The sequence below is a fragment of the Brachionichthys hirsutus genome, chromosome 7, assembly GCF_040956055.1.
Source record: "Brachionichthys hirsutus isolate HB-005 chromosome 7, CSIRO-AGI_Bhir_v1, whole genome shotgun sequence".
NCBI lineage: Eukaryota > Metazoa > Chordata > Actinopteri > Lophiiformes > Brachionichthyidae > Brachionichthys > Brachionichthys hirsutus.
Window position 1 is genome coordinate 13,039,366 of NC_090903.1, and position 27,908 is coordinate 13,067,273.

Here is a 27,908-nt window from a genome sequence, read left to right on the forward strand (position 1 = left end):
CCTCTCTGTTGCTTCTAAACGAGGGATGAGCAGAAAGGTATTTGAAGAGGGCTTGTATTATCTCATCTGGAAAGGATGCAGCAGACCCTCGCCCTGACTTGCCCTTCCCCTCAAGCCCAGCAAACACAGGTAAGCTTAATGGAGGCTGGTCGGCCTGCAGGCTCCGGCGTTTCCCCACAGAGGACGTCTTCCTCTGCGCGTGTCCAAGATGTCTGCCTGATGTTTGTCAAAATTCCTCGCTAATTTAAGTTTGTTCCTCATCGGCTAATTTCTCTCAACGCGGAGACCCAGAGGGCGGAAAGGAGGAGGAAAAACTATCCACGCGTCGGCCTCGCGAGCAGCTGAGAGATCGACAGCTAAACCTTCATGACGACCTTTGACCTATCAGAGAGAAAAAATGAAACCCATTCAACTGCAAGTTCTAAATATTACTTTGCTAAAATGGGATATCCAGCGACTGTATCGTGTTTTTCACGCCGATCACATGAAAATCGATCAATCGCTGACGACAGCAGTGAAAATATTTAGTATCAGACTTCCGAAACGCGTCATCAGAACAGAACTACGTTAAATATTATAAACAAATATTCAGTTTTCATTAATTCAACTAAAACTCTAACATTTAACTTGATCCTCAGCTGCCTCTTTGTTTGCTGCGAGGCTTCTTTTTCTTTTCTTTTTTTTTTTAAATCACAGGGTATCAAATTGAAATGTAATTTACTGTGAAGTAAAAACAGATATTCAATACAGATACGCTGCACCGTAATTAAGCATTTTTCTCGATGACTATCAGACATCTCATTCGACGACTTGAGAAGGTGTACAAAGAGAAACTCAACACGGCTCTGTCCTTTCTTACTGAGCTTTACATCATCCCGGAAACGCTCAAACTTTTTCCAGACTTCTTTCTCTGTGATATTTTGGAGGTCTTTTGTGAAACAAACCCGTACAACCTGCACCTGAGGGGAAACAGTATCGCTCTAATCACAGCCATCATTAGATGTGATAAGAAACGTTGCACAGAGGAGAGGAGGGTAAAAAAAAAAAAGACAGATAACCTGGATAATCGCAACTGCCAGAGGCTCAATTCATTTCCAAATGTTAACAAGGCCGTTCCAAAGCTCCGGCCTCCCGTGCAGAATGTTAATGTCACTAATAAGCCTATCTTTTCCCGAGTCATCTCGGTTTGGAGGAGATCTGAGCGCGAGGCAGTGCCTTAACACAACGCTGTTGGCCACATTTTTAATGAAGCATAACTACTCATGATTCCACAACGGCTGGAATAATCGCTTAGAGGGTCTTCCGTATTACCAAAGGGAAGATGCCGCCATTGGTTCAGTCAGAAAGGCTACTGTGTGGGCCATCAGAGAAGGGAGGAACTTGTGCTCGGCTGTTAAGCAATTTTGCAGCTTTTATTCGAGCTGTCAAGTGGAACAATCGGGACATAATGCAGCCTTGGTTTGCAAATGCTCAACGTGTCAAGAGAAGCACTAAAGGCATCGACAGATGCCACTTATCTGTAGCGGGCCCTGCAGTGTGACTGTATCATCAGAGGGGAAGTATAACATCCTGATGTTTGCATAAGAGAAGTATTAGTATCAGTCAGAAATGTAATTCCTTTCACCCATCCCTCTCGCAGGGAATTGACTCCCCCCCCCCCCCCCCCCAAAATAAAAAAACATACAATGATTTTTTTTTTAAGCTAACAAAACAAAACAAAAATGGAGCAGAAAAGCATCCTCGCTGATCTTCTGTCCATTTCCAACATCGCTTCTTGTATATTTTTTTGGCGGAAATCCTCTTAGAATGCAAAGTAAATAGATTACGATACGGTGAGGGATTAGAGCTCGCGCGGCGCTGTCAGATTAGCTGCTGAGCGCGGCGCGTCGACAGCTCTGACACGGCTGTGGCTGCTGTTCAGGAAAGGAGCTCCGCGCAACGCTTTAAAGACGCTGGTTGGCTTCTATTCATGAATAAAACTGTGGCCTGTAATCTCAGCCAACACACACACACGCACACACACGCACACACACACACACACACACACACACACACACGAAGCCTGGAACATTCAATATCAGCGGTGATGGAAGTATAATAGAAGTCTTCATTTTTTCAGGCTGTTTAATGGAAAGGTTTAAAACACTCCTCTTTGGTGTAACTGTTTCCATTTGGCTTCGCTCACAGAATATCCTGAATCACGTCTCTCACACATGTACTCCTGACAGATTTAACATTTGTCATTAGAGATAAGTGAATACTTATCATATAAAAGGACGGTTATCTGCGAGATGTTGTTGGGATCAATCTCACATCAGGTCTTCGATCGTTCACTCAAAACGTTCCTAAATGGACCACGTGAAGCGTTCCCGGGTCTTTCGACTTCCTGCGAGAGGACGAGAGGAAAGGTTAGGTTACGCCGCATCACTTCCTCTCTACCCGATATTAACAAACACACGAAGAAGAGTTCGGAACAAAACAACAGAATACTCCTTCACAATATTCTGACCATCCTGAGATATTTAACCCAACCGACGGAGTTTTATTGACAAATCACACTTTATAATAAATTAAGTGATCTCCTACATGACTTAATGTCGCTGGAGGACGTCTTTATTAATGTGTTTGACAACTAATAATTCCTTTTGTGGTTTGGAAACGCTGCACGACGGTGGCCACTTTAACGGTTTTCCCATTGGTTTTATACGTGACGCAATTTGTTTCCAATATTCTCTGCTATGTAACTGGATAAGAACGCCCAAGTGTGACCTCAATAATAAAAAAAAACATGAAAATTAAAGTTGGGACAATGAACTCACATTTCCGTTCCTGTCTCCATCACATTTTGTCCAGCTTCCTGCAGGACAAAAATCAAATGTCAGGAAATGTTGGATGCCAGACGCGCCATGTAAAGCAGTTCTGGCGCTTTCTACAAGTACAACGCCAAAGAATTGGACAAAATGAATCGATGAATCACACACAGAAGGCCTACAGCAAGTTACTAGGCACAGAGCTGAATGCCTGAACAGATTACATGCCTCTTAATGTGTTGGACACTTTGCCTTTTCTGGCTTTAAACTATGTAAACCGTTGTCACTCACGCCGATCTCTCGCTCTGAGCTCTACAGAGGATGTGATTGACAAAACCTCAGTCTGGCTTCCTGTACGGTTTACATACCGTTTTGGCTGCGGTGTCGGGATGGACAGAAGGAAGGGAGAAGGGTTCGTCCCCCTCCATAAAATGACTGGGTAACTGCACTTCTGGGGTTTTTCCCTTCTCTTTACTTCAAGGAAAGTCTAAATCGTTGATTTCTGCATACCGTATTGCGCAGCAAAGATCCAAGACACAAATGCAATTTTTATATTTGGAGATTATTTCCTTCTTTGATTCAACTCCTCACTACTTTCCTCTTTTCTTTGCCAGGCGTCTTTCCTGCTGCCTTTCTGCGGTTAGCTGTTTGTAACCTGCACAACACTAATGGATTGCAACGACGTTCAAAGCAGCAGCGTTCATAGCAAGGTGCTAGCAGAACCACTTGCAGCTGTACATCACAAAGTCTAAGGGAACTAGCTAGCTTCTGGATCCAGAGGTCAATAAATGTCCTCGAGCGGTGCCTTTGTCTGTTGTGTCAGTTGTGATTGATAGCTAAAGACAAACACAAATTCTCAGCATGACATTAGAGCGAGGCGAGGTTGTCGGTTCTCCGTCGCCTGCCCCACCTGCTTGCTTCAGGCTGTACCATTTGCCAAGTTGGATATAAAAGATGTATCTCTGGTTCTACCACTGTGGAGTACAAACACTCGCCTTCATCATCATCATCATCATCATCATCATCATTAGGGATCTCAGTTGAGTCTGCTGCTGTCAAGCAAATTCTACCTGAGATTATATTCTTAATCTTGATTCTTGGTGAGATTATTTTCTTAATTTTGCTGATAAAAAATAAAATAAAAATGTTCACACGATATATTTAAAATGTATTCATATTATATTCCCTCATAATTAGACTTGCTCTCAGACAGAGAGATCGATCATTTGTGTGAACATTTGTGCCAAAATTTAAAATCAGCAACGATTAAGGATATAATCTCACCAAGAATTCGCTCGCAGCAATTGTTACTTAAAAAGATAATTTAATTATGTATGTGTGCCTTGTGTGCAAACATATATATATGTATATAATAAAATTCTTCTCTAAATTTTTGCATGTATTCCTTCAGCCGAGATGATGATGAGTGTTTTTACTCGATGGTTTTAGAACCAGAACTGGAGATGCGTCTTTTTGTTTCCTCATGAAAAGTTCAACCGTCTATGACTGAGAACAAAACCTGACCACAGGCAGTTTGCGGCTGGATTGAGGTGTGATAATAATTGCACATTTATTTATATCCTACTTGGCAAAGCTTACAGCCTGAAGGGAACAGGTGGAGGTGACGGAGAACTGACAACCTCGCTGAGAACTTTTGGGTTAACCATCAATCGCAACTGACAAAACAAAAAACGGCACCGCTCGAGGGCATTTATCTACCTCTGGATCCAGAAACCTGGCAAAGCCAAGCTAGCCAGCTAGTTTCGACAAAACCGAGACGACGACTGCCTGATCAGATTCCTCAGTTCCGCACTAGGATCGCTTTTGTACACTTGATCATTTAGAATTATCGTTGGCTTTATATAACAGAAGACATCTAGTTATGGAGGAGCAATAATCAACTTTATAAACGTTCGAGGCAGCGTGCCCATAGGTGATTAAACGTATTTTCACCTCCATCGAGGAAGTGAAAATCACTAACAGGGCTCTGATCTACCTGAAAATATCAGAGGCGTGAAAGCTCAGCTGTTTGGGAACGCAAGGATCTTCCAGTTCCTGAAAATGCAAATGTCAAATGAATACACAACAATTTTAAACTAATTTGTCAAACATGAAGGCTCGGCCCTCGTCTCGGTGATTTGTATTTGACCTTCACTGAGCGAAAATAAAAACCACCGCCGTTCTTCTCACTTCCCTGGCAGCCGAGTGCGAGGCAGGCAGCCATCGCAAGAATGTCGGGATGCTTTCCAGATTTCCCATCTCATTCGCGCTCACTTCTCCGAGCGCACAGAGTCGGATTTGGGGAATACGACAATCGTGCAACGAGCCCCCAAACTGCCATTGTGCTCGCCTCCCTCTCGTTCTCTGCTCTTTTCTCAGCGAGCCAAACGGGAGAACGCCCGCGCCACAATGCCTCCCCTACTCCATCTCGACTAAGCCGTCTCTGGCTTCACATGAGAAACAATGAAACTTCATCGGAGACCAGATTACAAAAAGAGGGGAGTACGATTAAAAAAAAAAAGTTCTATAGGAGGGCGGAAATTGTGGAATAAAAAGGCAGAGGCCTTTGTCTCTTCTTCTCTATGGCTTTTATCATTGGGGACGTTTGGGGATCTGCTTTCTCAGCCTCCGGTGCAGGGGAAAACCTGGGGCAGTACGATGGGGGCGTGCGGCTGCCATATTGCCCCAACACTCTTTTTACTTTTATGCTATGCTACAAATAGCATAGCATCCCTCTGTTGCTCTCTCTTCCTGGACATGGCTTGTTAAATTGGCTAATAGGAGGGGCTTTGGGTTGGATGGAAGGGGCTTATAAATGCAGGGTGGAGGGGCAGAGAGTCATCAGTGTTACTCACAAACAGACACAAAAAGCCCACGACGACGACAAAGAGCGTCTTTTTATCTAATGCACTCAAATCCCATAAAAACACTCTGGTGGTGTATGACAAGGACTCCCCCCCTTGGAACAATAATAGAGACACGGATGGCTATATTTGTAGGAATCTTTTTCTGTATGTGTGAGACAAAGAGGGCCTTTAGCGTGCGTTCAGTCACACTGGTTCCATGTGTCATTCATTGGGACGAGTGAATTACAACAATCAATCAGGAGCAGCAAGCTCCATCTTCTCTGCAGCCTGAACCATGGTGGAAATGGACTCTGGTGCAGTTTCAAATCTGGCTCCGGGCTCAGCGTTGGGAATAACTGGAAGCGCAAGACACAGAACTGATGTGGAGTTGACATTTGAAATGTTACTGGAAGAGAAGTCTGTTAGGGGGTGCAGCCGGGTCATTTGGTCTCGGATGCCCTCATGCAGTTTGAATGTTCAGACAAGTCTGATGTGTTTTATGTAAATGTATTCATGCCGTGACTCAACGAGCTGTTCCGCTTGCCAAGATTCCTGTTTCGTCAACATTCCAAACACTGGATTTGCCACACCCACGTGGAAAACCTACCATCAACAGTGATGATCCACAAAATGTAACTCAGGGGTCGGCAACCTTTACGACTCAAAGAGCCATTTAGACCCATTTTCCACAGAAAAGAAAACACTGGGAGCCACAAAATCCTTTTGACATTTAAAATGAAGAAAACACTGCATCTTTTCATCATCGTTTTTTACCTTTATATATGTATAAACAAACTATAGCGTGTTGCATTTATGAATCAATGAACTGTTACAGAGAAGCGAAATTACATTTCTGCACACAACAAAAACATTTTGAACTCCGAAAAAAGACGTATATTTTTGAGCAAAGTCTGTGTGTTTATTTTGGAAATGTCTTGCAACATGTTAGCAAACAACAAAAAGTCAATTTTGTTGTTTGCTAACTTCTCATTACATATTGAGCATACCGGTAAACCCGTCTCGTCAGCAGTGAAGGCGAACGAATCTGCCCACGTATCATTAAACGTTCTGTTTTCTTCAGACACGTCCACTGTCGATGGTTGTGACGTATATTATGAGCGACAAAAAAATTGAATACATTTTATTTTGTATTATTTATAATCCCCATAATCTTCAAATTTAGAGTTAAATTTTAAAAAATGAACAAACTAAAATAAAATACATTGAATTAAATACTCATTATTTATTTTCTAAAGCCACAGGGAGCCGCAGCAGAAGGATGAAAGAGCCACATGCGGCTCCGGAGCCGCGGGTTGCAGACCCCTGGTCTAACTGTAGCAGATTGGGAGAGAACGTGTCGTATGCTAACCCACTGTGTGGTGGAGGCGCCGAGGTACGAAGGTCCGGCACTCTGGTTCCCGACTGTCTGGCAGTTGCTGAGGCTAGAACCACGGATTGCATCATTTGTGCCGCTCAGAAGATTTTCTAAAAAAAAACAAAAAAAAATAGAAAGAGAGTTATGAGGATGAAAAACAAGTTTAGTCACTTAATGGAATAAAAAGCAAGTTCATTCATTTATTTTGTTTCCTTCTCGTTCCTGCAACGGCCTCAACATTCCATAGAAAAAACACGTGTGATTGCGTTTGCATTCTTTGGCTCATATTTCTTTGATTTCTGCTTCACTTGCCACGTATGAATCATCTTTGTTCACCTGACAAAGCTTCCGAGGTTCTGCCAAACCGCAGCGAACACCTATTACATGCTGTGAATTGGCATTGAAAGGGTAGCTTGTGTGCAGCAGGTTTTTCCATCCCTCATTTTGGTTGCCGTTGACAGATAAGAGTGTCTGCGTTCATTAAGCAGGAGGTAACAAATCTCGCCTCTGACAAACACGTCACGCCACTAAGGTTTCCAAACTGAGACGAGCATCTTTAAGATAGTGGAGGTAGTGTGAAGCGACAAGAGTCTGGATGGACTACAAAGAAGAGGAAGAAACACAACGATCCAAACGCACACCGGAGCTAACAGGCTTTCCCCATAACGGCCAAGAAAGCAGAGAGAGGAGGTGGCGAAGTGGATCTTCAGATAAAGCGCCCGTCTCTTTGCCCATTGAAGGGCCCTGCAGTCACATCAGCTTTTGTGAGGGGGAGACAGAATGATCAGGGAAACAAGTTGGCGTCTCTTGTTGGCAAAGACGCGACCCCGAAGAAAGAGATAGCGGGGAAGAGAAAGAGGCCTTCCCTCGCACTCGTTCGCTCATCTGCTCTCACGGTGCGATATCTATCCAAATCAACGCACTTGTCAGCCAGACGGCTATGAGTAATTTCTAAGCTGAAATGTGTGTCCCCCCCCTATTGTGTATTTATGCACACAAGCGAAAGCCGAATCCTTGTCGACTGGGGTTTACAATGGATGCAGATAAATGTGAGAAGAGATGCATAGAAATATGTCGTCTCCGTCCAATCTGATTCCAAATCCAAGACAGATGATGGTACATCGCAAAATATGTCCACTTTATAGAGGATCTGGGATTGAGTCCCCCCCCCCCCAAACAATTGAAAATGATCCAATCAATAGCAGAGGATGGATTCTGCTCCAGTGCTTGTTCTTTCCGATGCAAATCAACTCTCTTTCTATGATTTCCTCACGCTGAAATGAAATAATCCAGGCTGGCGATGGCCTAGAATAGATAATTCCACTGCTGCTCCTCAAGAAAAACAAAGCGGGTTGGTTTTATGTGCAGACAGGCCACGACTCAACCATGTTTCTGTCTATAGTAGGTCCATTAGTGTGCAAACGTGTTCTGGGACGAGATGCGTTCTGATTGGAGTTTTTGGGAAGGGTGCTTTTAAACTGTTCCAACAGCTCCACTGTGCCGTTGAGGGACTTCAGTGCTCATGTTGGCAATGGCAGCTCGACTTGGAGGGGGGGGGCGCTTGGGCGGAACAGTCTGCCTGATCTGAACCAGAGTGCTGTTCCGCTACTGGACTTCAAAAACACTTATGGAACACTTGACAAGCTGTATCTCCTTTGCATGGTTGCAGGGGAATTTGCTCAACCAATCCACATTTTTGTGTGTGTGTGTGTGTGTGTGTGTGTGTGTTCTGCATTAAATTAAAAAACATTCTGCAGACAGACACGGAAATGCTCGTTTTTATTTTCAGACAAACACACATAAAACGGAGTTGAATATAGATTTGCCTTCTGGTATGTCTTAAACACCGATGAAGAACTCAGACATGTTCATCATGGTTCCCTCACAAATCTGAATGTTTTCAGCTCAGTGGTTGGCCTTTGAAGCCTAGAAGGAATTGTGTGCCTTTTGTCTGTGTGTGTTTGCGTGTGTGACTGTGGAATCAGGAACTTGGCTTGATCCCTTCTGGTATGTGCCTTCGGGAGCGTTTGTCAAAGGGCAGCAGCACCGCCTGAAGTACCGACGAATAAAAAAGGGCCTTCGTTGGAAGCAGGCGAAGGCCCTTTGACAGAAATAGATTCAAGTCGATAAATTCACAATTCACATATGTGAACATGGGTGACGTTTGAGAAACCGATGGCCGGGTTTGTGAGTGGGTGGGTTACTGAGGTTATCAGACTCCCACCTATCATTTCAGATGTGAGGAGCAATAACCAATCACAACCGGGGGTCTTTTCGGTCAGACATTCTGATTATTTTCTTACCGCTGCCTGTGACGGCCCGGGCCTCCATTTCATTAGCTTTCCTCTTGGCCACATCCGCTAACACCACCTCGCCCTTATCGCCGGCAACATAATGGAGGTCCTTTGAAGGTAATGCAAGAAAGAAAGAAACGTGAATGTTAATCTAAAATGAATCTAGGCTCCAATGACAATAGTCTTTTTTTTTGGGGGGGGGGGAGAAGGAAGACACAGATGAAAAGACAGAAAGGGAAAAAAAGGAGCCGTTTGAAGCCAAACATCAGAAAGAGCACCGTTTGGATGGAATGCCGGTTCCTCCAAAAACTTTGAAATCATCCCCGCACACATCCTCATCTCTCCGGTTTTGAACCAGGCAGGATGTTATCTGTCACATTTCAAAAGTGGGAGAGGACGCGAGGGACTGTTCACCTTTCAGAAATGCTGGTATTCTCTCTTTATGGAGAAACACAGCCAGCAGAGACACATTACTATATCGGTCCGCGACAGTATTGCAAACAGCGTGTCTCCTCTGTGTCCCTCTGAGGCTTACAAAGCAGTGAAGGAAGATAATATTACTAAATGACGTCTGAAGGGGCCGATTTAAAGCTAAATACAGACAAGATACTCATTAATATCCAAGCAGCTGTTCGTTCACACCACATGCTATACAAATATGTGAAAAAACATGCATTGATTTTCAATCTTTAGTCTCAATGAATTACATTTGTTTACATTCAAGTCCTATCTGTGCTGTAAGGCGCCCGCACTGCGGCCCGCATCCTAACTGAGCTCGTTCACGGCCGGTTCTCAATAAGAACTCTGGAAATAATGTCTGAAATTGAAAGCAAAGCCAAAACATCGCCGATGCCAGATTTCTTGCTCGACTACAACTCACGCTAGACATTGAAAAAGAGTTAATAAAAGGACTGACTGGGTAAAACAGTCCCAACAGTTGATCGTATGGAGTGAAACAGCCAGCCTGGCATCCAGGGAGGCGCTGCAAGGTTTCCTCTGGCTGAGGGCCCATCAAAGGGTAGCGCGTTAAGGAAAGTCTTCCGCCTCAGCAACATCACAGAACATCGGTGCTGTGACTCAGGGCTCGCCGTGGATAACCCTCAGCTGGCTAAAGCCGGCCCCCAGCTGAGCCCGTACTCCGTCCTAATACCCCCATATTGTAACTCAGCTTTTGTAACCCGGGAGTATAAAAAAAAAAAGAGGAGGAACTGGCTTCCAAAAGAGGTGGGGAGCGGAGAGGGATTGAGGCAGGGAAAGAGGGGGGGAGTAAAGGAGAAAGAAAGAGGGTGCTGAAATTGGAGAGTATGAATGGGAACAGATTGGGTAATTATAGTGGTGCCTGCCCTCTGTGGCGAGGAGCAGGGAGGAAATGTGAAAATGGCCGACAACAAAATGGCCTCAAAGGAGCCTAAATCGGCTCCTGGGATCGAGGCGGCTGATTCGGCCGCCGTGAACGAGGACACGGCCCCTCAATTAGGTACGAGTGAGGCTTCCTAATTGATGACAACCAGAAGAGCAGAAGATTAATACGATCGGCGAGAAGGAGAGGAAGCATTACCACTAATCGTCGGTGAGAAAAAAGGAAAAGGCAAAAGAGAGTGAAAGATCAGCTCGACTTAAAAGGTGTGAGGGACAGCGAAATTCACAACACGGGTTTGCAACAGAGAAAGAGAGCGAGAGCCAGAGCGGCGAGGAGAGAGAGAGATTGTACGGCAAAGAGAACAATGTGAACATTTGATGCGGGGCGCTTTATTCCAGCTTAGCTCCTCATAATGCTGTGTGAATCCGGAGAGAGGGATCCAGAGAAAGAATAAACGAATGAACAAATGTGAAATGAGAGGGAGAGAGAGAGAGAGAGAGAGTATCAGCCCGAATAAGAAGGGATAACAATAATACTGCATATAAAACCATCAGATATTATTCTCAGACACTCAAACGCGACACTAATCTTATTTATATAAGAGCTTTAGGGGTTGCAGCGCCTGATAAAAAGGGGTGTTTAGCTGGTCATTTTTTGGGGAGTTTGTGCGTGTGTTGGGGGGGGGGGGGGGGGTGCAAAGAGCCCAATATTGACTGATATTTGAGTTACCTCCAAATACTCTTGGGATTACGTTAGCTGGCCCAGAGTTTATGACACATTAACAGACGGACTCGTGTCTGTCCATTTGTGGGGTTACTGACAAACAGGAAGTACACATGCAAAACCTTTGGTACTTTCTTTACGCCGTGCTGGTTAGATACCAGACCCAGTGTTAATATGTGTGTACACAAAGTATAAATAGATAAGAGCATAAAAAAATACATGATCTTGGCCGTACATGGAATATATAAATGTAAGAAATAAGGGTAATATAAAGATAAAATAAATCATAAATAACGGAGTGGTCAAATCACATTCTAAGGACTGACATTGAAACTTTCAGGCTTACTTGTGACTTTTGTAAAAATATCTCAAGTTATACACAGGAATGATGAGAATACGCCTGCGTCATTTATTCCGGAGAATTCGCCAAAACCAATCAAATATCGACAAGGAGGCTGGGCACGAATCCACGCATGCACAAGCATGCAAACATGAAAAACACATTTGCACTAATTAACATAATCCCTGGACATGGGCGCATTTGCTGAACCTGCATGTAGGCACGCAAACACACACACAGATACACAAATGTTTTCTGACACACCTGTTATCCAGGAGCCTTGTTTTTAACACTTCTATCAGATAGGAGTTAATGACTTCACGTTTTAATGACACTAATTACATATCTGAGAAACAACAATGAGCTTATTGCCGACAAAGTGCAAATACCTCCTCCTCCAGCATCACTGAGCCGGGGCGTCAGATAAGGGAGGAAGATAAGGGTTGAGCCCAACAGCCGCTGCTTGCCTTACTGCTAGCGTATCTAACGGGGAACAGAACAAGCCCTCATCCGGGAACAAAAGAGGCTTCGCCAGATTCGGATATCAGACGATTTGATTTAATTAACAAGCTACATCAAGAAAAACGGGAAGGAGGTGAAGGAGGAGGAGAAAAAAAAACTCGCTGCCGGCTTGACTTTGCTGACGGACGAGCTAATCAGATGCATTTTCAACTGATTATCAAATAACAGCGGCATTTATGAAAAGAATAAAAAAGCAAAGTGACTCCTTAGCAACTCCCCACATGGCCTCCCCACCCTCCCCCAGAACACCCCCGCAACCACCAGTACCTCCTCCCCTTCAATTTAGCTCAACACTTAAGTGTTTCATTTGAACAAAAGGATTCTTCTCCGGGGTTGGGGGGAGACTCAGAGGGTCTCTATTGTTAGCTGGGAAACAATGTGGCCCTGACGGGTGATGGGGGCGAGGGGGGGGGGGTATCTTGCTGGGTCTCTCTAGGAGAGGTGAGGGGTGTCCATGTTAGCCATGCGTGGGTCTGAGTGTGCTCATTTTATTAAGTCGACGGTGCGTCACCGAGTTCTCTGGGAGATAGAAAGAGTTCGCTGAAGGTGGGGGCTGCCCTCATTAACCCCGTTCACCTCAACTCAATTTGCCAACCAGCAGGTTAAAGCAACAACACAACCTAATTAGAGCCAAGGACAGAGCAAAGGGTGAAATGTCAACATCCTTTTTCTTCTTCTTTCTCTCCGTCACTCTTTTAAAACGATGAGTCAATGCTCATCGTGAGCGATTGACCGTCACAGAACTGGGACGACAAGTATTTGTGATCATCTTTTGTTGTGCGGTGTCTGAGAAACACAGAATGACTACAGGTATCAAGTGAGTCCCATTTTCAGGAGTGAAATGGGAAAGTCGTTCATCAAGTGTTTGTCTTGATCTTAAATGGTGTTGCATTTAAGTCATTTCATCTTCAGCGCGATTGTTTTAAGTTTGCGAGAAGAGCCTGGAAATTAAAAAAAACAATAAAACGAAATCTGCTGCTCAAACATCAGAACTGAACCATTGAAAAAACGATGGATAAAATCCCACCTCACAGTACAAGCGTTCCAAATATAAAATGTAATATTTTGCTTTCAACATTTCAGGAGTAAACGAGCAGCTATCCGAGTGTTATTTTGTGAAGCTCTGTGAGAACGGTCACCGACACTCCCTGAAATCCGATCGAACCTGAGCAAATAGGATTCCATCCACCTCCATCTCTGCGCTCGATTCCCGCTTCTCCTCCTCGTCTCCAATGCGACAGAGGAAGGTCCACCTGATTTTTTCTCTCACCCTTTTTTAATACAGCTCGCCAGTTACACCTCTCCTCCCTCCTCTCCTCCCTGCACTCCCTCCTTCCATAGCGCACTTTCAAGGTCCAGAGGCTTGACTCCACCTTTTCAATTCGGCTTCCCAGCAGCACTACTTAGTGGGGAGGTAATTGGAACCGGTGCTATCGGTGTGATTGAGGAAGGGAGAGTGTGTGTGTGTGTGTGTGTGTATTAATGTCTAGGGTGTTGGTGGAGTATGGAGCAAAGGGGCCCCATGAAAAGGGGGTCAAACACATAGAAGAGCATTTCAGCATGGAGCGGAAGAAAGAGCAAGTTAGAGGGAGGACCGGGGAGAGGAGAAGGCCGACCGGTGAAAAGATAGAGGCCCATACAGAGATCACACCTGCTCTCCAACATGCAACACACACACACACACACACACACACGACACGTGAGTACAACAGCAAATTCAAAAGTTAGCTGTCTTCATAAAATAGACGAGAGAAACCTTGATAAGGCTTAATCTACATTTCTAGACTGTTCCCTTAATTCGTAAGCAGTGTGTGAGCAGGCCTTCCGAGCGCCACAAGCCTCTCGCTGCATCTGTGACCTGGGATTAGTGCAAGGACATGATGGCAACGTCTGTGAGCGGCGAGGAGTCTGCGCGACTGACCGAGAGAATCGCACAGCCTGAAAAGAACATTGAAACACTGCCTCAAATACGTGACAATGAGCAATTCATTGACTTCATAGCAGCCACTGTGCGCTGGACTTTTACACAAGGGATTACAACAAATGTAGAGCATCCCATCGCGGACACGTCCTAATAGCACAGGATCAGATGTGGAGACACCTCTTCACTGGGACCGGTGCTCGACTGAAAGCATCGGCTTCAGCATAGATTTTGATACTTTCCTACAAAATGTGTGTCATTTCTTTAAAAAGGAACCAATTTAAATGAAATTTATACTTTCCACTCACCATAAATAAATCTTTCGCCTCTAAATCCATGGCAAGGAGGAAGGCCTTTTCTAAACGCTGGTATCTGCAGACAGGCCAAAGACAATCATAAGAAACCATGATTAAATATAAAAAAAACGATCCTTAATCTATCAAATAGACAGAATGATTGATGAGCAAGTACGCTTCTTTCTTTAGTATGCACACAAATCTGCCTACATCCACAAATACCGCTTCATGCAAAATCATTAATAACAGAGTAGTCGTACTTCCCATTATCCAGAATTTAAAGCTCAGAGAGAACGATAAAATGCTGTATTCCTCAGTACCAAACACCTTAACTTTCTGTGTCTAGCGCCAACATGAAAGAAAGCAAACACAAACACAGGGAGGAGGAGGAGGAGAGGGGGCTTCATTCATTTGATGGCGATGGGGAGAAAAAGAATGCAGGTAGGTGATAAGAGAGGAGAGGAGGGATGCCAAACAACGCTCAAGCTGAGCTACAGAGGAGGAGAAAGAAATATTTTTTTTTGAAAAACAGGACGTATCTGCAGGATGGAGTGCAGTAAGCAGCAGTGTGTGGGAACAACAGGGTCTATTTCAGTCAAACAGGCATTTCAAAAGGCTCTCATGGCAGAAGGGGAAATGAAACAACAGCCAAACAGGTAGAGCGACGTGCTTTGCTTCATGAATGACTCGACTCGTCTTTTTTAAGATTCTTAAAATGGTGTCGAAAATAAGCTGTATTAAATATTATCTTCAATGGATGTCATTTTGTGAAAGGCCTTCTTTTAGACGGGGGATCCCCCCCCCCCCATGTTGACAATCAGAAAGAAATTGTTCTGCTAATCTCTGAACAAAAGTACTAATATAAGTACTATAGCTGACCCGAGGGTATAAAGAAGGATGTTACTAATTAAAATACAAACAGCAGCAGCGTATAAGGTGCGCTACCTCAGGAGGTGGTGAAAGAAGCGACGGGCGTACTTGCTGATTGGCTCCCGGTACTCAAGTATCACCATATCAGAGAGAGGGGCAGGTGGGGTGTAAAACACACCCAGAGCTGCTTCCAGTTGTGCTGAAGACAACAGAAACACACACAATGACATAAATAAATGGCAGTAAGATCTGCTTTAGATGTCAGACAACAATGTCAAGGTACAGGTAGATGTTCTGCTTTTCATATTATTGTATGAAAATGTTTCCAAAACTTGTCAGTGGCTACCCAGAGAAGTGCTAATTAACTGCAAATTTTGAATCTGAAATCGTAATTTAACCAAGACCTTCAGGTCGATTGGGTACAAGAACTTTGAAGACTGTTGAGCTGAAATCTAAAGTTACACAGCCAGAAAACTAACAATACAAAATTAAGGAGTACATTTATTCTAGATTTGCAGAAATCTCATGTTAAATCTCATGTTAAATACTCCACCAACCTTCTCTCTCAGCGTTGAGCTCCAGCCTCAGCAGGTGGTTGGTGATGGAGCTCAGGCCTCTGTAGCATTCATCTCCCATGATGCTCCAGTCCATGGCCTCCAGGATGCCAAGCGCCTCGCTGACCCGGCCAAAGCGCAGCCACTGATGAAGCAGCGCCCCGGAACCCATCTGGCCCCCAGTAAAAGTCCCTATCACAAAGAGTGGGTTATTATGGTTTAGTATGGAATGAAACACTTTGATGGTACAAATTAAAATGTAAAATACCAATAAACCAAAACCAAATAAATTCAATGTCAATTTTTGGCTTTTCTGTTTTCTAGAGAAAAATAATAATAACAAATATGTAAAAATTAAACTTGTCTATAATCACATATACATAAAATATTGAGAAATAGTTTATTTTTTAAATTCAAAATGTAGATTAAAATGAATAAATCTGTAAAAAGATCTTTACATTCTGTTGTTAAAGCATGTGATCGTCAAAAGAAAGCTCTTAATGTCTATGTGTTATTTTCTTTAATTAATCTTTGTCTTATTTGATTTAATTTGACACTTTAAGTCAGAGAGTTCGGCTCATCCCACTACTGAGCGTGAATGAACCACTATGAGTTAATCCAAGCAGAGACAGAATCCACCTTTATGCTGCTCTGATGTCTCCGGATTAAAAGAAAATTCAGTTTTAGCATGTCACAAAAAATTATATTTAAACATTCATCAGTGCCGTCTGTCTCTCTGTTTCACATCATTTACATTCCATTATGTAATTCATCTTTAAACATCAACGTTTAACTGAAGTCTTATCGGTAAAATAAGAAGCCTTTTCCTTGTGTAGCACGTTCCCTGCTCTGCCCGTCCACATGCTGTACATTTGCAGGCCCCGCCGCGGCCAACGTGTGCCCACATGAGATAAGTCGGTGCAGGCAGGAGGGTTGAGGTGGTTGTGTGTGTGTGTGGGGGGGGGGGGGGGGGGGGTCTGGACCAGGGAGGGTTGCCTCCTATGGAACTAAAGAGAAGCTGGAGCTCGGCCAACGCTTTCTTCCTCGTCGTCTCCCGACTCGTTCCTACTGTCATGTAACGGGCCGTATGAAACAAGTCAATACAGATGATGGAGCGCAAACAAACAAACGAGTTGGAGAGTGTGTATGTGCATAGATACACGGAAATAGAAGCGTGTGTGTAGGTGTGTGTGTGTGTGTGTGTGTGTGAGGTGGGGGGGTGTTTGAATTATCATGGAGAAAAAATGTGCAGTGACTTTCTTCATCAAAAACCTTGGCAGACGATCAGAGAACGGGAAGCTATTGTTGGAACACCCCCCCCCCCCCCCCCCCCTCTTCCCTTCACACACGGGAAACGCACACAGACTCAAATGCTCAGAATCTCCCACCTTCCTCCGCCCACGCATTCCCCGCTTTTAAACTTCGGCTGAGAGCCGCGTGCCACCGTCACATCTTCTTTCCAAAGTCACAATTAAAGTCGCTGAATGTGTGTAGATGAGTGTGCGTGAGACCGTCCATGTGTGTTAGAGGTGCTGAGGTGTCTGCTTCAGAAAAAAAATGTGATTGGCAAACTTTATCTGGGGGCCCCCGAGGGACTGTGTAGTCACTGTAAATGATTTATCGGAAAAATGCATCCCACAATGCACCTGGGGGGGCTCTTGCCACGGGGCGATTATTGAATGACCTCTGAGAGCGTGACTTCTGCTAACCTTCCTGCCAGTCAACAAATTAACTTCCCTCAGCGGCAAAGAGGTCGGCCCATTTGGCTGCAATATTTTGAGAAAGGAGTTCTGAAGGGGGGGGGGGGGGGCTTTATTAGGTGTTGATGAAGGTATGGGGCAACATTACAGTTACCAGTTAGCTTCCATTTTGGTTTTACATTTTTAAAATGTACTCTGAACATAATTTCACGCACCCAGTCTGAATCTCAGGGCTGCTAGTGGCCCCCCATGGAAGACGAGCATCAGGGTATCCGTCCCTTCTGGGCCTGGCCCCCACTGTAGTCCTTCCAGGCCGCCGCTGCAGCGTAGGTGCCGCTCCAGTCTTAGAGTGGCAGCTGATGCCACCTCCTCTGCCACCAGTGCCATGCTAACAGGTGCCAATCCTACATCAAAGCACATCAGCTCCCCCTGCCCACCCCCTGCCATGACCATGGCCCCGGCAGGGTGCCAGGCGAGGATAGTGGGAGGCACGGCGCAGGAGGCCAGGAGAGAGACCCCCCGTCTCTGGTCATATAGGGCCATTGAGGAGTCAGCTAAGCCCAGGAGGAGCGCGGTCTCAGAGGGGTGACGCGAGCAGGAGACAGGGTGGGATGGCAGCGGGACGCGCGCGGCGGACAGGCGGTGCAGACGCTCTCGTGCACATTCGTACACGCAGGCGTCGGCCCAGGACGCCTCTCTGAGCCGCGGAGGACCTGCAGGTAGCTCGACCGTTAGCAGCTGGTTGGGCCGCAGCAGGCTGAAGCAGCAGTCCATGGGATTGCCTTCAGTCCGGACAGAACAGAGGACCTTTAGGAGAGAGGAGAGGAGACGAGCAGGAGCGCAGGATCAGTGGATGGCATCACCTAAACTGGTCCAAAGCGTCAGTGCATTGTCTATAATCTCATGCTTCCTGCGTCGGACAACAACGTTTTTAACAGCACGTTCTCACAAAATACGCCTCAAAAGATGCATTCTGTGTTTGTGGCATGCGTGAATTCTTGGTTCTAAATAAAGCCTGTGGAAAACTTTATAAAAAATGACAGGCTGAAGAAAAACACAGCATATTCTGTGACTATTTCACTCTTTGTATTTCTACACTGACTTTAAATCAGCAACTGTGATTTAATGACGTGTGCGATTCCCTCCACTTTGCCTTTATAGCAGCGGTCAGGCCAAATTGCAGCCAAACATTAGGCTCTGGCGTTTCGCCTTGTCTGCACTCTGAAATGATCATGTGTTGAAAACAGGAGTGGCTAGAATCAGTCGGCAGCCTCTTAACAGTTAAGTGTCACCTGAAAATTGTTTAGGCAACACGTCTAGATCTTAATCTCGTTATTGTGCTGCTGTTTGAACACGCTCTTCTCTTTAGGAATTGAAGACGGCAAATTGTACAGGTGTTGGTAATGAACTGACCCGTTTATGAGCAAAGGGAAAGAGAGAGAGAGAAACGAGTCACGGCAGAAGCACCAGACATGGCGAATGACAAGAAACGAGCTTTTCAACATGAACTGGAACGCTTGGAATTATTTGACCAGTTATCAAATCCAGAATTTTGATTATTCCCTCCCAAACCACATCCAGTCGGTGGGCGTGGGCGTGGGCGTGGGCGTGGGCATAATGGCCGTGCGGAGCAAGTGAGCGTAGACACGGAGGGAGACGGGCCTGGTCACGGGTGCATGGCGCTGCCGATAAAACACCCACGAGGAACCTGGGAGCCGGAGGTGGATGACAGGAGACAGCGGCCCAACACCTCCACGGGCACAAACAGAGCTTTTAAGGAGGGATTTCACCGTACCAAAGCCTCTATCAGAGCCCCGCATTGACCGTGGCAGCTTTGGCTAAATGAGCTCATTTCTTTTCGCCGTGCAGACAGAAAGAGGGATCTGCTGCCTGCCTGCCTTCCTTTCACAAAGCTGCCCGGCCCTGTTTTTTTTTGGCAGGCACTGCCAAAAAGGGACTTAGAGGAGGAAGAGAGGAGTTTTTTTTTTTTTTTTTTGCCTGCCCATGGTCTACAGCAGGAGAAAAGCAGATGACTGTCCTCCTGAAAGCTTTTTTCTCCCCTCTCTTCCATAATCCCCAGAGCTAGCTCCTGCTGCTTCCCTTGGTTTGGGAGGGGGGGGGGAGGAGACGTGCATATGTGTGTTTATTTATGGCAGGACAAGCGAAGGGCTCAATTCATGTAAGGGTAGACCGTCTTATAGGGGGTGCAGTTCACCGGGTAGCTACATGTCTGCAGGTACCAAGTGACACATGAAAGAAAGTTGCACAGAGCAGGCCAAGACTCACCCAGACCGTCCCACAGAATGCTGCCACAGACCATCTTCAATTCCACAACCCCCCCCCCCCCCCAACAACATCTCATCCTCTCAGCTTTTCATCTCATGCCCAGCTTGCCGGTGCCCGCTGTGCCAGCATGCCACCGTCAGGGATGAGGTGCAGCTGATTCAGCCCCCCCCGATAGGTGAGGGGATGTCAGATACAGCTCAGAGGCAACCAGCTAGAACAACACGGCCCGGTTCAACCTCTTCAATTCAACATCAACTATTCCCCCTTAAAATACACTTTTAATCTAAGGGACAGATTGAGAGATGGAAAAGTTCATAAAGAATCTCCGGACGTTTTCTATAGCTTTGGTTTGATACTGTAACACCATAATTCTGATGGTCATAGGAGGGCGTGAGCGGGACTGCAAGGAGACAGATGGGAAGAAAAATGCTCAAAAGATGATGGGAAATAAGGAAGGGAGGAGAGTAAAGAGAGGAAGCAAAGGGAGGGGGATGGAGACGTGACAGAAAGATGCAAATACAGCAGAGAATGAGGGAGAGAGGGAGAGACATGAAGAGAGGGAGAGAGAGAGAGGCCTCTAGTACGTAGCTTTCTTCTGCTTATTGGTTTCAGTGACTGGTCAGAACTATTCTTCTCCATTCTTCTTGTCTCTCTCTCGCCAGCACCCCCCCCCCCCCCTCCATGGCGTGAGAGATAAAGCGGACGGGCCCGACTGTGTGGCTGGCCCTTGTTCACAGCAGTGGCCTTTTGAAGCCAATTTTCCAGCTCACGGAGCAGAGAAAGACGGGGAGGAACGGGCGAAAGAGACGGAGGGACTCGGAGAAGAGTCGAGGGATGAAGGGATGAGGGGCGTTGAGGGGCAGTGGGAAGTTTTACGCGTGTGACTGCTGAGGTGCTGATGTGAGAAAATGCAGGAGCAGTGTTGGGCCACTAGTGGAAACATTCCTCACACCTAAACTGTCGTGATTACGACCACTAAAAGGTAACTGCAGCAGAACGGGAGCGTTACTCACTGGCGCTAAAAACCGAAGCAGAGGTGTCTCCTGCGTGATTTATTTACAAAAGAAATAAAGCTGTTTGGATTCCACATCTCATCCTTCCATGGTCTAAATTATGATTGCGGTGCATCGCTGCAAATTAAATCTTGTAAATGTACCTTAGGTCTGCAGAACAACAGCGTCATTTTAATACTGTAGTGGTAAATTAAATGTGGTAAATCTTTTGGTGCGCTCTTCACCACAGTGTTGAAGAGCAGATTAAATTATGTATTTTCTCTATGCTTGCTCCCAAAATTACACAAGTTAACCGTCAGCACAGCGATAAAGGCATTTATGTTGGAGACAACAGAAATCACACAAAGGCAGAGCAAACTTTCTTGACATATTCTCAAAAAAACCAAAAACAAATATGACTCAGAAAAGCAAGAAAACATTCATCTGGTGTTTCCATTCAGATTATTAATATCTAGAAAATGTGCTCGTTTATGTTTGTGTGTGTTTATTGGGGAGGCATGAAGGAATGATAATTCAAAACATCAACTGCCTGTATAAAAACTATGTACGTGTATTTCTCGCCTTCCCACCCTCCACCTCCCTCCGTGCCGTGGCTCCACTTATCAGCATGAGGTGGGGTGGGGGGGTGGGGGGGGTACGAATTAAGACCACATAGGGAAAGAAATCAGACTTTTTTTTTTTAAATACCGAGAGACTGGCTAGAAAATTGGCTTAGTGCGGCAGATAGCAAACTGAACAAAAGGAACATATATATGAGCTTGAAGTGATTGAAGTAGCTGGCGTCGCCCGATGTGTGCCCGCCGTTTGATTGCCGCCATGGCTCTTACATAAACTGTTCGCTTAATTTCACACCGCGCAGCTGAAAAATGACAACAAACGCTTTCATTAGCGCACGATGCTGCAGCCCCGCGAAAAGACTTTAATGTTGTTGAAGCGTGGAGGAAGGAAGGAAGGAGGAGAAGGAGGATGGGGGGTTGAAGGAGACGGAGAGAATAAACTAGGTGAAGGAGTGTGATAAATGTGGAGAGCATTCCAAAAACAAGAAGCGGAAAAAGCGGTGAACAACATCTGCTTTGCTTATTTCAATATTCAAGTCCCCCCCCCCCCCCCCCCCCCCAAATCCATCCTCCCTCACTCTCTCCTATGTGAATTTGTTTTCCTTGAATGCAATTGGCAACGCTCGTCTCTCCTTCCTCCTGCAGACTCCCTTCTCTCACTCGTATGGTGAATATTTTGCATCTGCTTATCAAGGTATACGATACGAGAAGCGGCGTTAAGCCCGGTTCGGTAATTTGGAATCTTTCATCGGCTTTCGGCACAGGGCCAATCCTGTGTTGACATGGAATCGGGTCATATGCGTTAGCTTTTACCAGGCGCCACGAGCGTCTAAGCGTGTGCGTATGTGTAGGTGTTGAGCTTCGTGCTGTACCACAGCTTAGCTGTCCTGCTTATTTAATATGGTGATGCATGAAGGTGCAACACAGAAGCGCCACCCTTGAGGTGACTAACGCACCATCCCAATCCCATCCACGACAACACGGGTCTCCGCTTGGAACGGCGGCTTTGTGTCCTCGCTCTGTGTGCGAGCGTGAGAGCTTGTGAGGGTGTCTGTGTCGAAATATATAACAGCAAACAGCAGGAGTTATGATTCATGTCGAGTTCATGGCTCTAAAGTGTGATACCGAGGTGAAAAAGTTTCCATCACTCCTGCACTATGAGTGTGTGTGTGTGAGAGAGATCACCTTGAGGCCTTCAGTAGGTGAGCAGCTAACCAGGATCACGTTGTTCCTTTGTGTGTTTGTGGGAGACCAGATTCCCGGCCCCTCACCGGACTCGTCCGGGTCCCACCAGCAGAGCGCCACATCCTGGAGACGGTTGAGACCCACGCGTCTGTGGAGCCTACGATCCCGGTCATTCACGGCAACACACGCAATCTAGACACACAGACGGGCCACACACAGTCAAAAGTTGTCTCCTTAGCAACCGGATGCCGTCAGACTTTCACACCTTTCTTAATCACATGACAACCCAACCAAACCACACTTTTACTCCTCACTCTTTTCCTATGATCTATATCAGAATCGGAATCATTTCATTGATCGCAGAGGGAAATTCTGTTTAGTTTCACGCATATATGCGCATTGATATTGAAGAACTAACTTGTAATCTCGGGTTAACATTCTCCAGTCTGTCCAAACAACGCAGAGATGTTGACTTCCTCAGCTCCATCATCTCTTCTTTCTAGCCTCATGTCTAGTTTATTCCCAGATTCGTGTCGGCTCCTCGTGGTTCCGTTTGCCCGTTCTTGTCTTGGTGCCGTATAAAGTGATCCGAGAGCATCGTTGTAATCCATTCATCAACCGAACTCCTTCAACACCTGTGGGCTCTGAAATGTAAACATCTGTAGCCCCAAATATCACTCCTGTGTCCTTCCCCCCCTTCTGTTTTTGTTGATGTCTAAGCTTGTTTTTATCTTCCATCACTAATGTGTGTTTGTTCTGTTGGGCTTGTTGTTTTAGTGATGTGCATATTTTTTGGGAAGGTCCGCCATGCTCTACGGGCCATAACAAAGAGAGGCCCAGTAATGAGCTCTCGTGGTGCTTGGGGCAAATGAGGGAGGTTGGGAGTATCACACACAATCATGTAGAAACACACACACACACACACACGAATGCATGCACGTGCACACACATAAACATGTGCATACTTATGGAGGTGCTGATGTAAAAAGTGTGTATAAAAACATGCACCCCATTAAACAAAGTGGGCTCCATCCAGAAGTGCATTACAGCAGGTGAGATTGGAGTGTGCCTTCACACAGACACACACCGGTTCAGTCACACTTGCTAACCCAGTAACCACTAACCAGAGTCAGCGGTTAACACGCACCAAATTAGAACACACACACACATACACACACACACAGATCTATCAGACTGCCGTCATGGTGCAGAGAGCATCTGGCCTGCTGTAAAATCAGGAAGACAGGAAACTTTCCAGAAATTAATTTTTGTACAGAAAAAAACAACATAAATTTAACAAAGAAATTGGTAAAGAAAGAAGACAAAGAAGAAACATGCAGACATTAGTCAATCAACAAGCTGCCGCCGCATGACCCGAGCTGATTTGAGGTTCAGTGGTCCATGTCTGCCCCTCTCTTGCTCCCTTGGGAAGGATATTTGATTCAGACACAAAAAATACAGAGGCAAAAGAAATCGATTGAAGTAAATCTGATGATAAAGGGGAGAAAAGAGTTGCTGCAAACATCTGAATGGTAGATCACTGACAGATTAGAAATAAAAAAGAAGAATGAATGAGAAAAAAATCTGAAAATCACCAAGGTTAATAACACTATCGCTCCGCTCCGCATGTCCCTCCATCGTAACCATCTCTCCCTTTACTAGTCTTTTTTCTGCTGCCATTTGCTGGTCAGCAATAATCAAAAACCACTTTCTGTGTGCCGGATTAGTTTACCCCCCCTCACTTTCCCTTCCCCAGCTTAGCCCACTGGACCAAGGCAATGTCTATGTGGTTGTGCATGTGCACGTGTGTGTAGGTTGCATCCACATATATTGACAGAGGTGTGGAGTGTACAATATGAGGTGGCGGCGGAGGGGGGGTGGGGGGGGGGGTGTCTTATCAGGACACTGCTTCTGGAAACAGACGAATGGCAGGAACGATTGCTTTTATACACACCGACACTCACGCACACACATTCACACACGCACGCTAACAAAAGGGCCTGTCAGTGCTATGATAATGTTAGCTTTAGCAGTTAGCCAGCTAGTGAAGGAGGAAACAGTGGAGTTTTCTGTTGGGGAAGGGGAGCATGGAGCAACACAATCAGACCCGCTACTTACACCTGCAGAGAGAAACAAGGATGAACCGCATCAGGCCAGATGCAATAACATCCTGCCTAAATTCAAAGCAGCAAAAGTTCACTTTGGTTCAAATCAATTAATTTATATGAAGCCAAATCACATCAATATAAAATGTATTAGAGAAAGTCCTTCTTTGGGATCTACTTCCTGCACTTTATAAACACACTTGGAGATGAAGGTCATCAGGTAGGATAAATAAAGAGTAGAACGAGGATGAAACACACGGTTGCTTTCTTCTTCCCTCTTTCCTACAAACACAAACGTAAACACACACACACACACACACGCACGCACTCAGTGTGTCTTGCTGTACCTTGATTTCGGCGGGAGAGAGTTTGTCTGTTCTCCTGCCAGCCTCTGGGGAGTCCTGGTTCTTTTGGTTAAGGTAGACTGCAGCCATTTGGCTCTGCTCCAGGAAGGACAGCAGAATCAGCCTATCACAGAGCACCGCTGGGAACGACATCGCCACACCGGTCAGTGAACGCGTGACTCAAAACAAAAACAAAAACAAAGCGGCTATATCGTGACGAGGCGTCTTCTCGTGTGACAAAATAATCAACACACACAGTAAACTGCTGCACTCATGTTTTAAATGTTCTAAATTCCGGTCTAAAGAATTTAGACCAGAACGTCCACAGTTGCTGCACAACTTAGTTTTGCTTAGTCTGGATGGAATGACGTTTCTCTCTTCTCCTTCCTGCGCCCCCCCCCCCCCCCCCTTTATCACACCACCTCTGTGCATCATCTCTCTTCCTTTCCTCTGCTTCCTGTATTGTTTGCATCTTTTTACTCCTCTTTCCCTGTCAGGCTCCGAGGCCTTTTTTTTTTTTTTTCCCAGTAGAAGAACATTCTTGATCCAACTCTTCAGAAGCCGTATGGAAACACTGATTAGCAATTAAGACCCCCTCTCCCTCAAATTAATCTGTTTATGAAACCAATTAAATGGAGGGGGAGGGCGGGAGGGAGGGGGGGTTTACACATGTCTCTCAGATATATCCTGCTTTGAGCTGAACAAGTAAGGCTGCACTCCGAGATTTAGAAATCTAACCGCCAATTAACCACGCCATGTGTTTATTTATAAAACATGCTGGTGTTGGTGTGATTACACTTCAAATTACCCCGTTGTGTGGAAATTTCAAATTACTATGCAAATATTCACGAGGGGAAGTAAAATAGTAGGGGGGGGGGCAGAATTTTAAATCAGGTCAAATGAGTGAGATTTCTCCATGTTGAAGTTAAGTGACACATTAGAAAGGTTTAAAACATTACAAACTGGAGCCGCTAATGCTGCCTTACCTCCCTGCAATTACGGTTAATGCAGTAGTAAGCATCTTTGTAATAGATTACAGACAAATCAAGTTAAATGCAGTTTAGTATTGATCTCTATGGGTGTCTATAAACGGGATTACGTTTAATCCCATTCATGACAGAAGGGGATATGAAACCAGGCTGTGGCCCAATCTGGGACCAGGTGGCTGATTTGGCATTACGAGTCAGACCTTCATGACCCGCCCCCCCACATACACACACACACACACACGTCCATCAATAGAAATACAGTCGTAGTATATAGTATACAGTATAACTGTAGTTATTCACCCTCAATAACACATAGTTTTGTATGTTTTCATATGTGTGCACACAAACCAAGTCAGCACACTTTTTTCACAGATGTAGAAACACACAACTAAACACAAAAGCACACACACACACACAATTCTAAATCCTTTTAATGCCATCTCCTCAGCAGCATGTTGACATAAGAGGGCAATGGGCTTAACCAAAGCACATTTAAACACACGTAAATGAAACCAGCTATGAAAAATCACTTAAGAATGCTAAATCGCGGCGCATATGCACAGCTTGGCCGAGTCGGCGGCCAGAAGAAGGCAGTAATACTTTGATGGCGTAAAATATATGTAATCTGCTGCCGTGCCTGATGCAATCACAGCTCACAGCGGAGACCGGGAGGGTTGGTGGCATCGACGATGCAAAGTTTAGAAGAGATTCATCGCTTCCGAAAACAAAAAAATGTTGCGTTGTTGTCTCACAGAGGTGAATGTGCACACATAGAACTGAATTTACGCAAGTCAGAGAAATATTTTATTCAGCATTAAAATTCAGATAATCTGAAAATAAAGAATTTGCTTTCAAACTTTCTTTCACCACAATTTCACACGAGCTGAATGGATTCCTCAATTAACCGATAACAAAATTATACTCCAGTCCGGCAAATATTAGCTTCTCAAATATGTTGGAGATTAATTTGGAACAAAAATTATTATTCTGTCCTTTAATTATATATATTTGACATTGCAGTGAGCGTATAGAGAACAATTCAAATACGACCCTTTTACCAACTGTTAAATTGTAAATGTGTTCAAAAGGTGTGATCTGCTGGAAATGTCCTGTTAATTTAACCCCCCCCCCCCCGACACACACACACACACCGGAACCCACCCTCTCACAACTATTACTCTAATAATTAGTGCCTCTGAGGTTTTGAAAGGAACCCAGTGGGAGGTGAGTGGGTTTGTATGTGTACCTGTGTGTCAATTTGAGTGTGTGCGTCAGGATGTGCCATTCTGTGTTATCAATATTTGTGGAGATACAGTAAGTGCATGTTCTTTTATATAAAAACAAATCTGTGCGGCTGGTTGCAAACAAAAGTGCGTGAGTGTGTGTGTGTGTGGGGGGGGGGGGCTTTATCAAGTGTCCTGAGACTCTGGACGGAAGCACGGAGGTGTTATGAACAAATAATTGATACAGAAATAAAGAAATAATTAGCAGATTGAGCGACCGTGGACACGGGCACAATTCTCTCCTGCCAGGTCTACAGAGTGAGAAAGCTCTGTGTGTGTGTGTGTGTGTGTGTGTGTGTGTGTGAGTGAGTGAGTGGGGGGGGTCGTCCCTGGAGGAACGCACAATGGAGCAAAAACACTGATGGATGCTCTTAAGGGAAGGCCCCCGGACACACACAGCACAAAAGGATTTGCCTGCAATTAGCTGGCAAAGTCGCCTCCCTCACCTGTGGCACCTGTTTTGTGTGAGTCGGTGAGGGTTTGAAAGAGTGTTGGCGAGAGCGCGGTGGATGTTTGTGTGTGTGCATGTGAGTGT

The 27,908-nt window shown here is 45.2% G+C and overlaps 1 protein-coding gene across 1 annotated transcript in view; it reads right to left on the bottom strand.

The window, feature by feature from the left end:
* Window positions 1–2,334: 2,334 nt before the first annotated feature.
* The window catches only part of wdpcp (WD repeat containing planar cell polarity effector), a 43,435-nt gene continuing 17,861 nt past the window's right edge, over window positions 2,335–27,908 (bottom strand). Inside the window, exons 8-16 of the mRNA XM_068741646.1 lie at window positions 25,105–25,241; window positions 22,653–22,844; window positions 17,827–18,418; window positions 15,915–16,103; window positions 15,433–15,556; window positions 14,500–14,563; window positions 9,335–9,434; window positions 7,030–7,141; window positions 2,335–2,386 (exon numbers count right to left, since the gene is read on the bottom strand). Coding sequence (XP_068597747.1) covers window positions 2,335–2,386; window positions 7,030–7,141; window positions 9,335–9,434; window positions 14,500–14,563; window positions 15,433–15,556; window positions 15,915–16,103; window positions 17,827–18,418; window positions 22,653–22,844; window positions 25,105–25,241 — 1,562 coding nt within the window. The remainder of the gene's footprint in view (window positions 2,387–7,029; window positions 7,142–9,334; window positions 9,435–14,499; window positions 14,564–15,432; window positions 15,557–15,914; window positions 16,104–17,826; window positions 18,419–22,652; window positions 22,845–25,104; window positions 25,242–27,908) is intronic.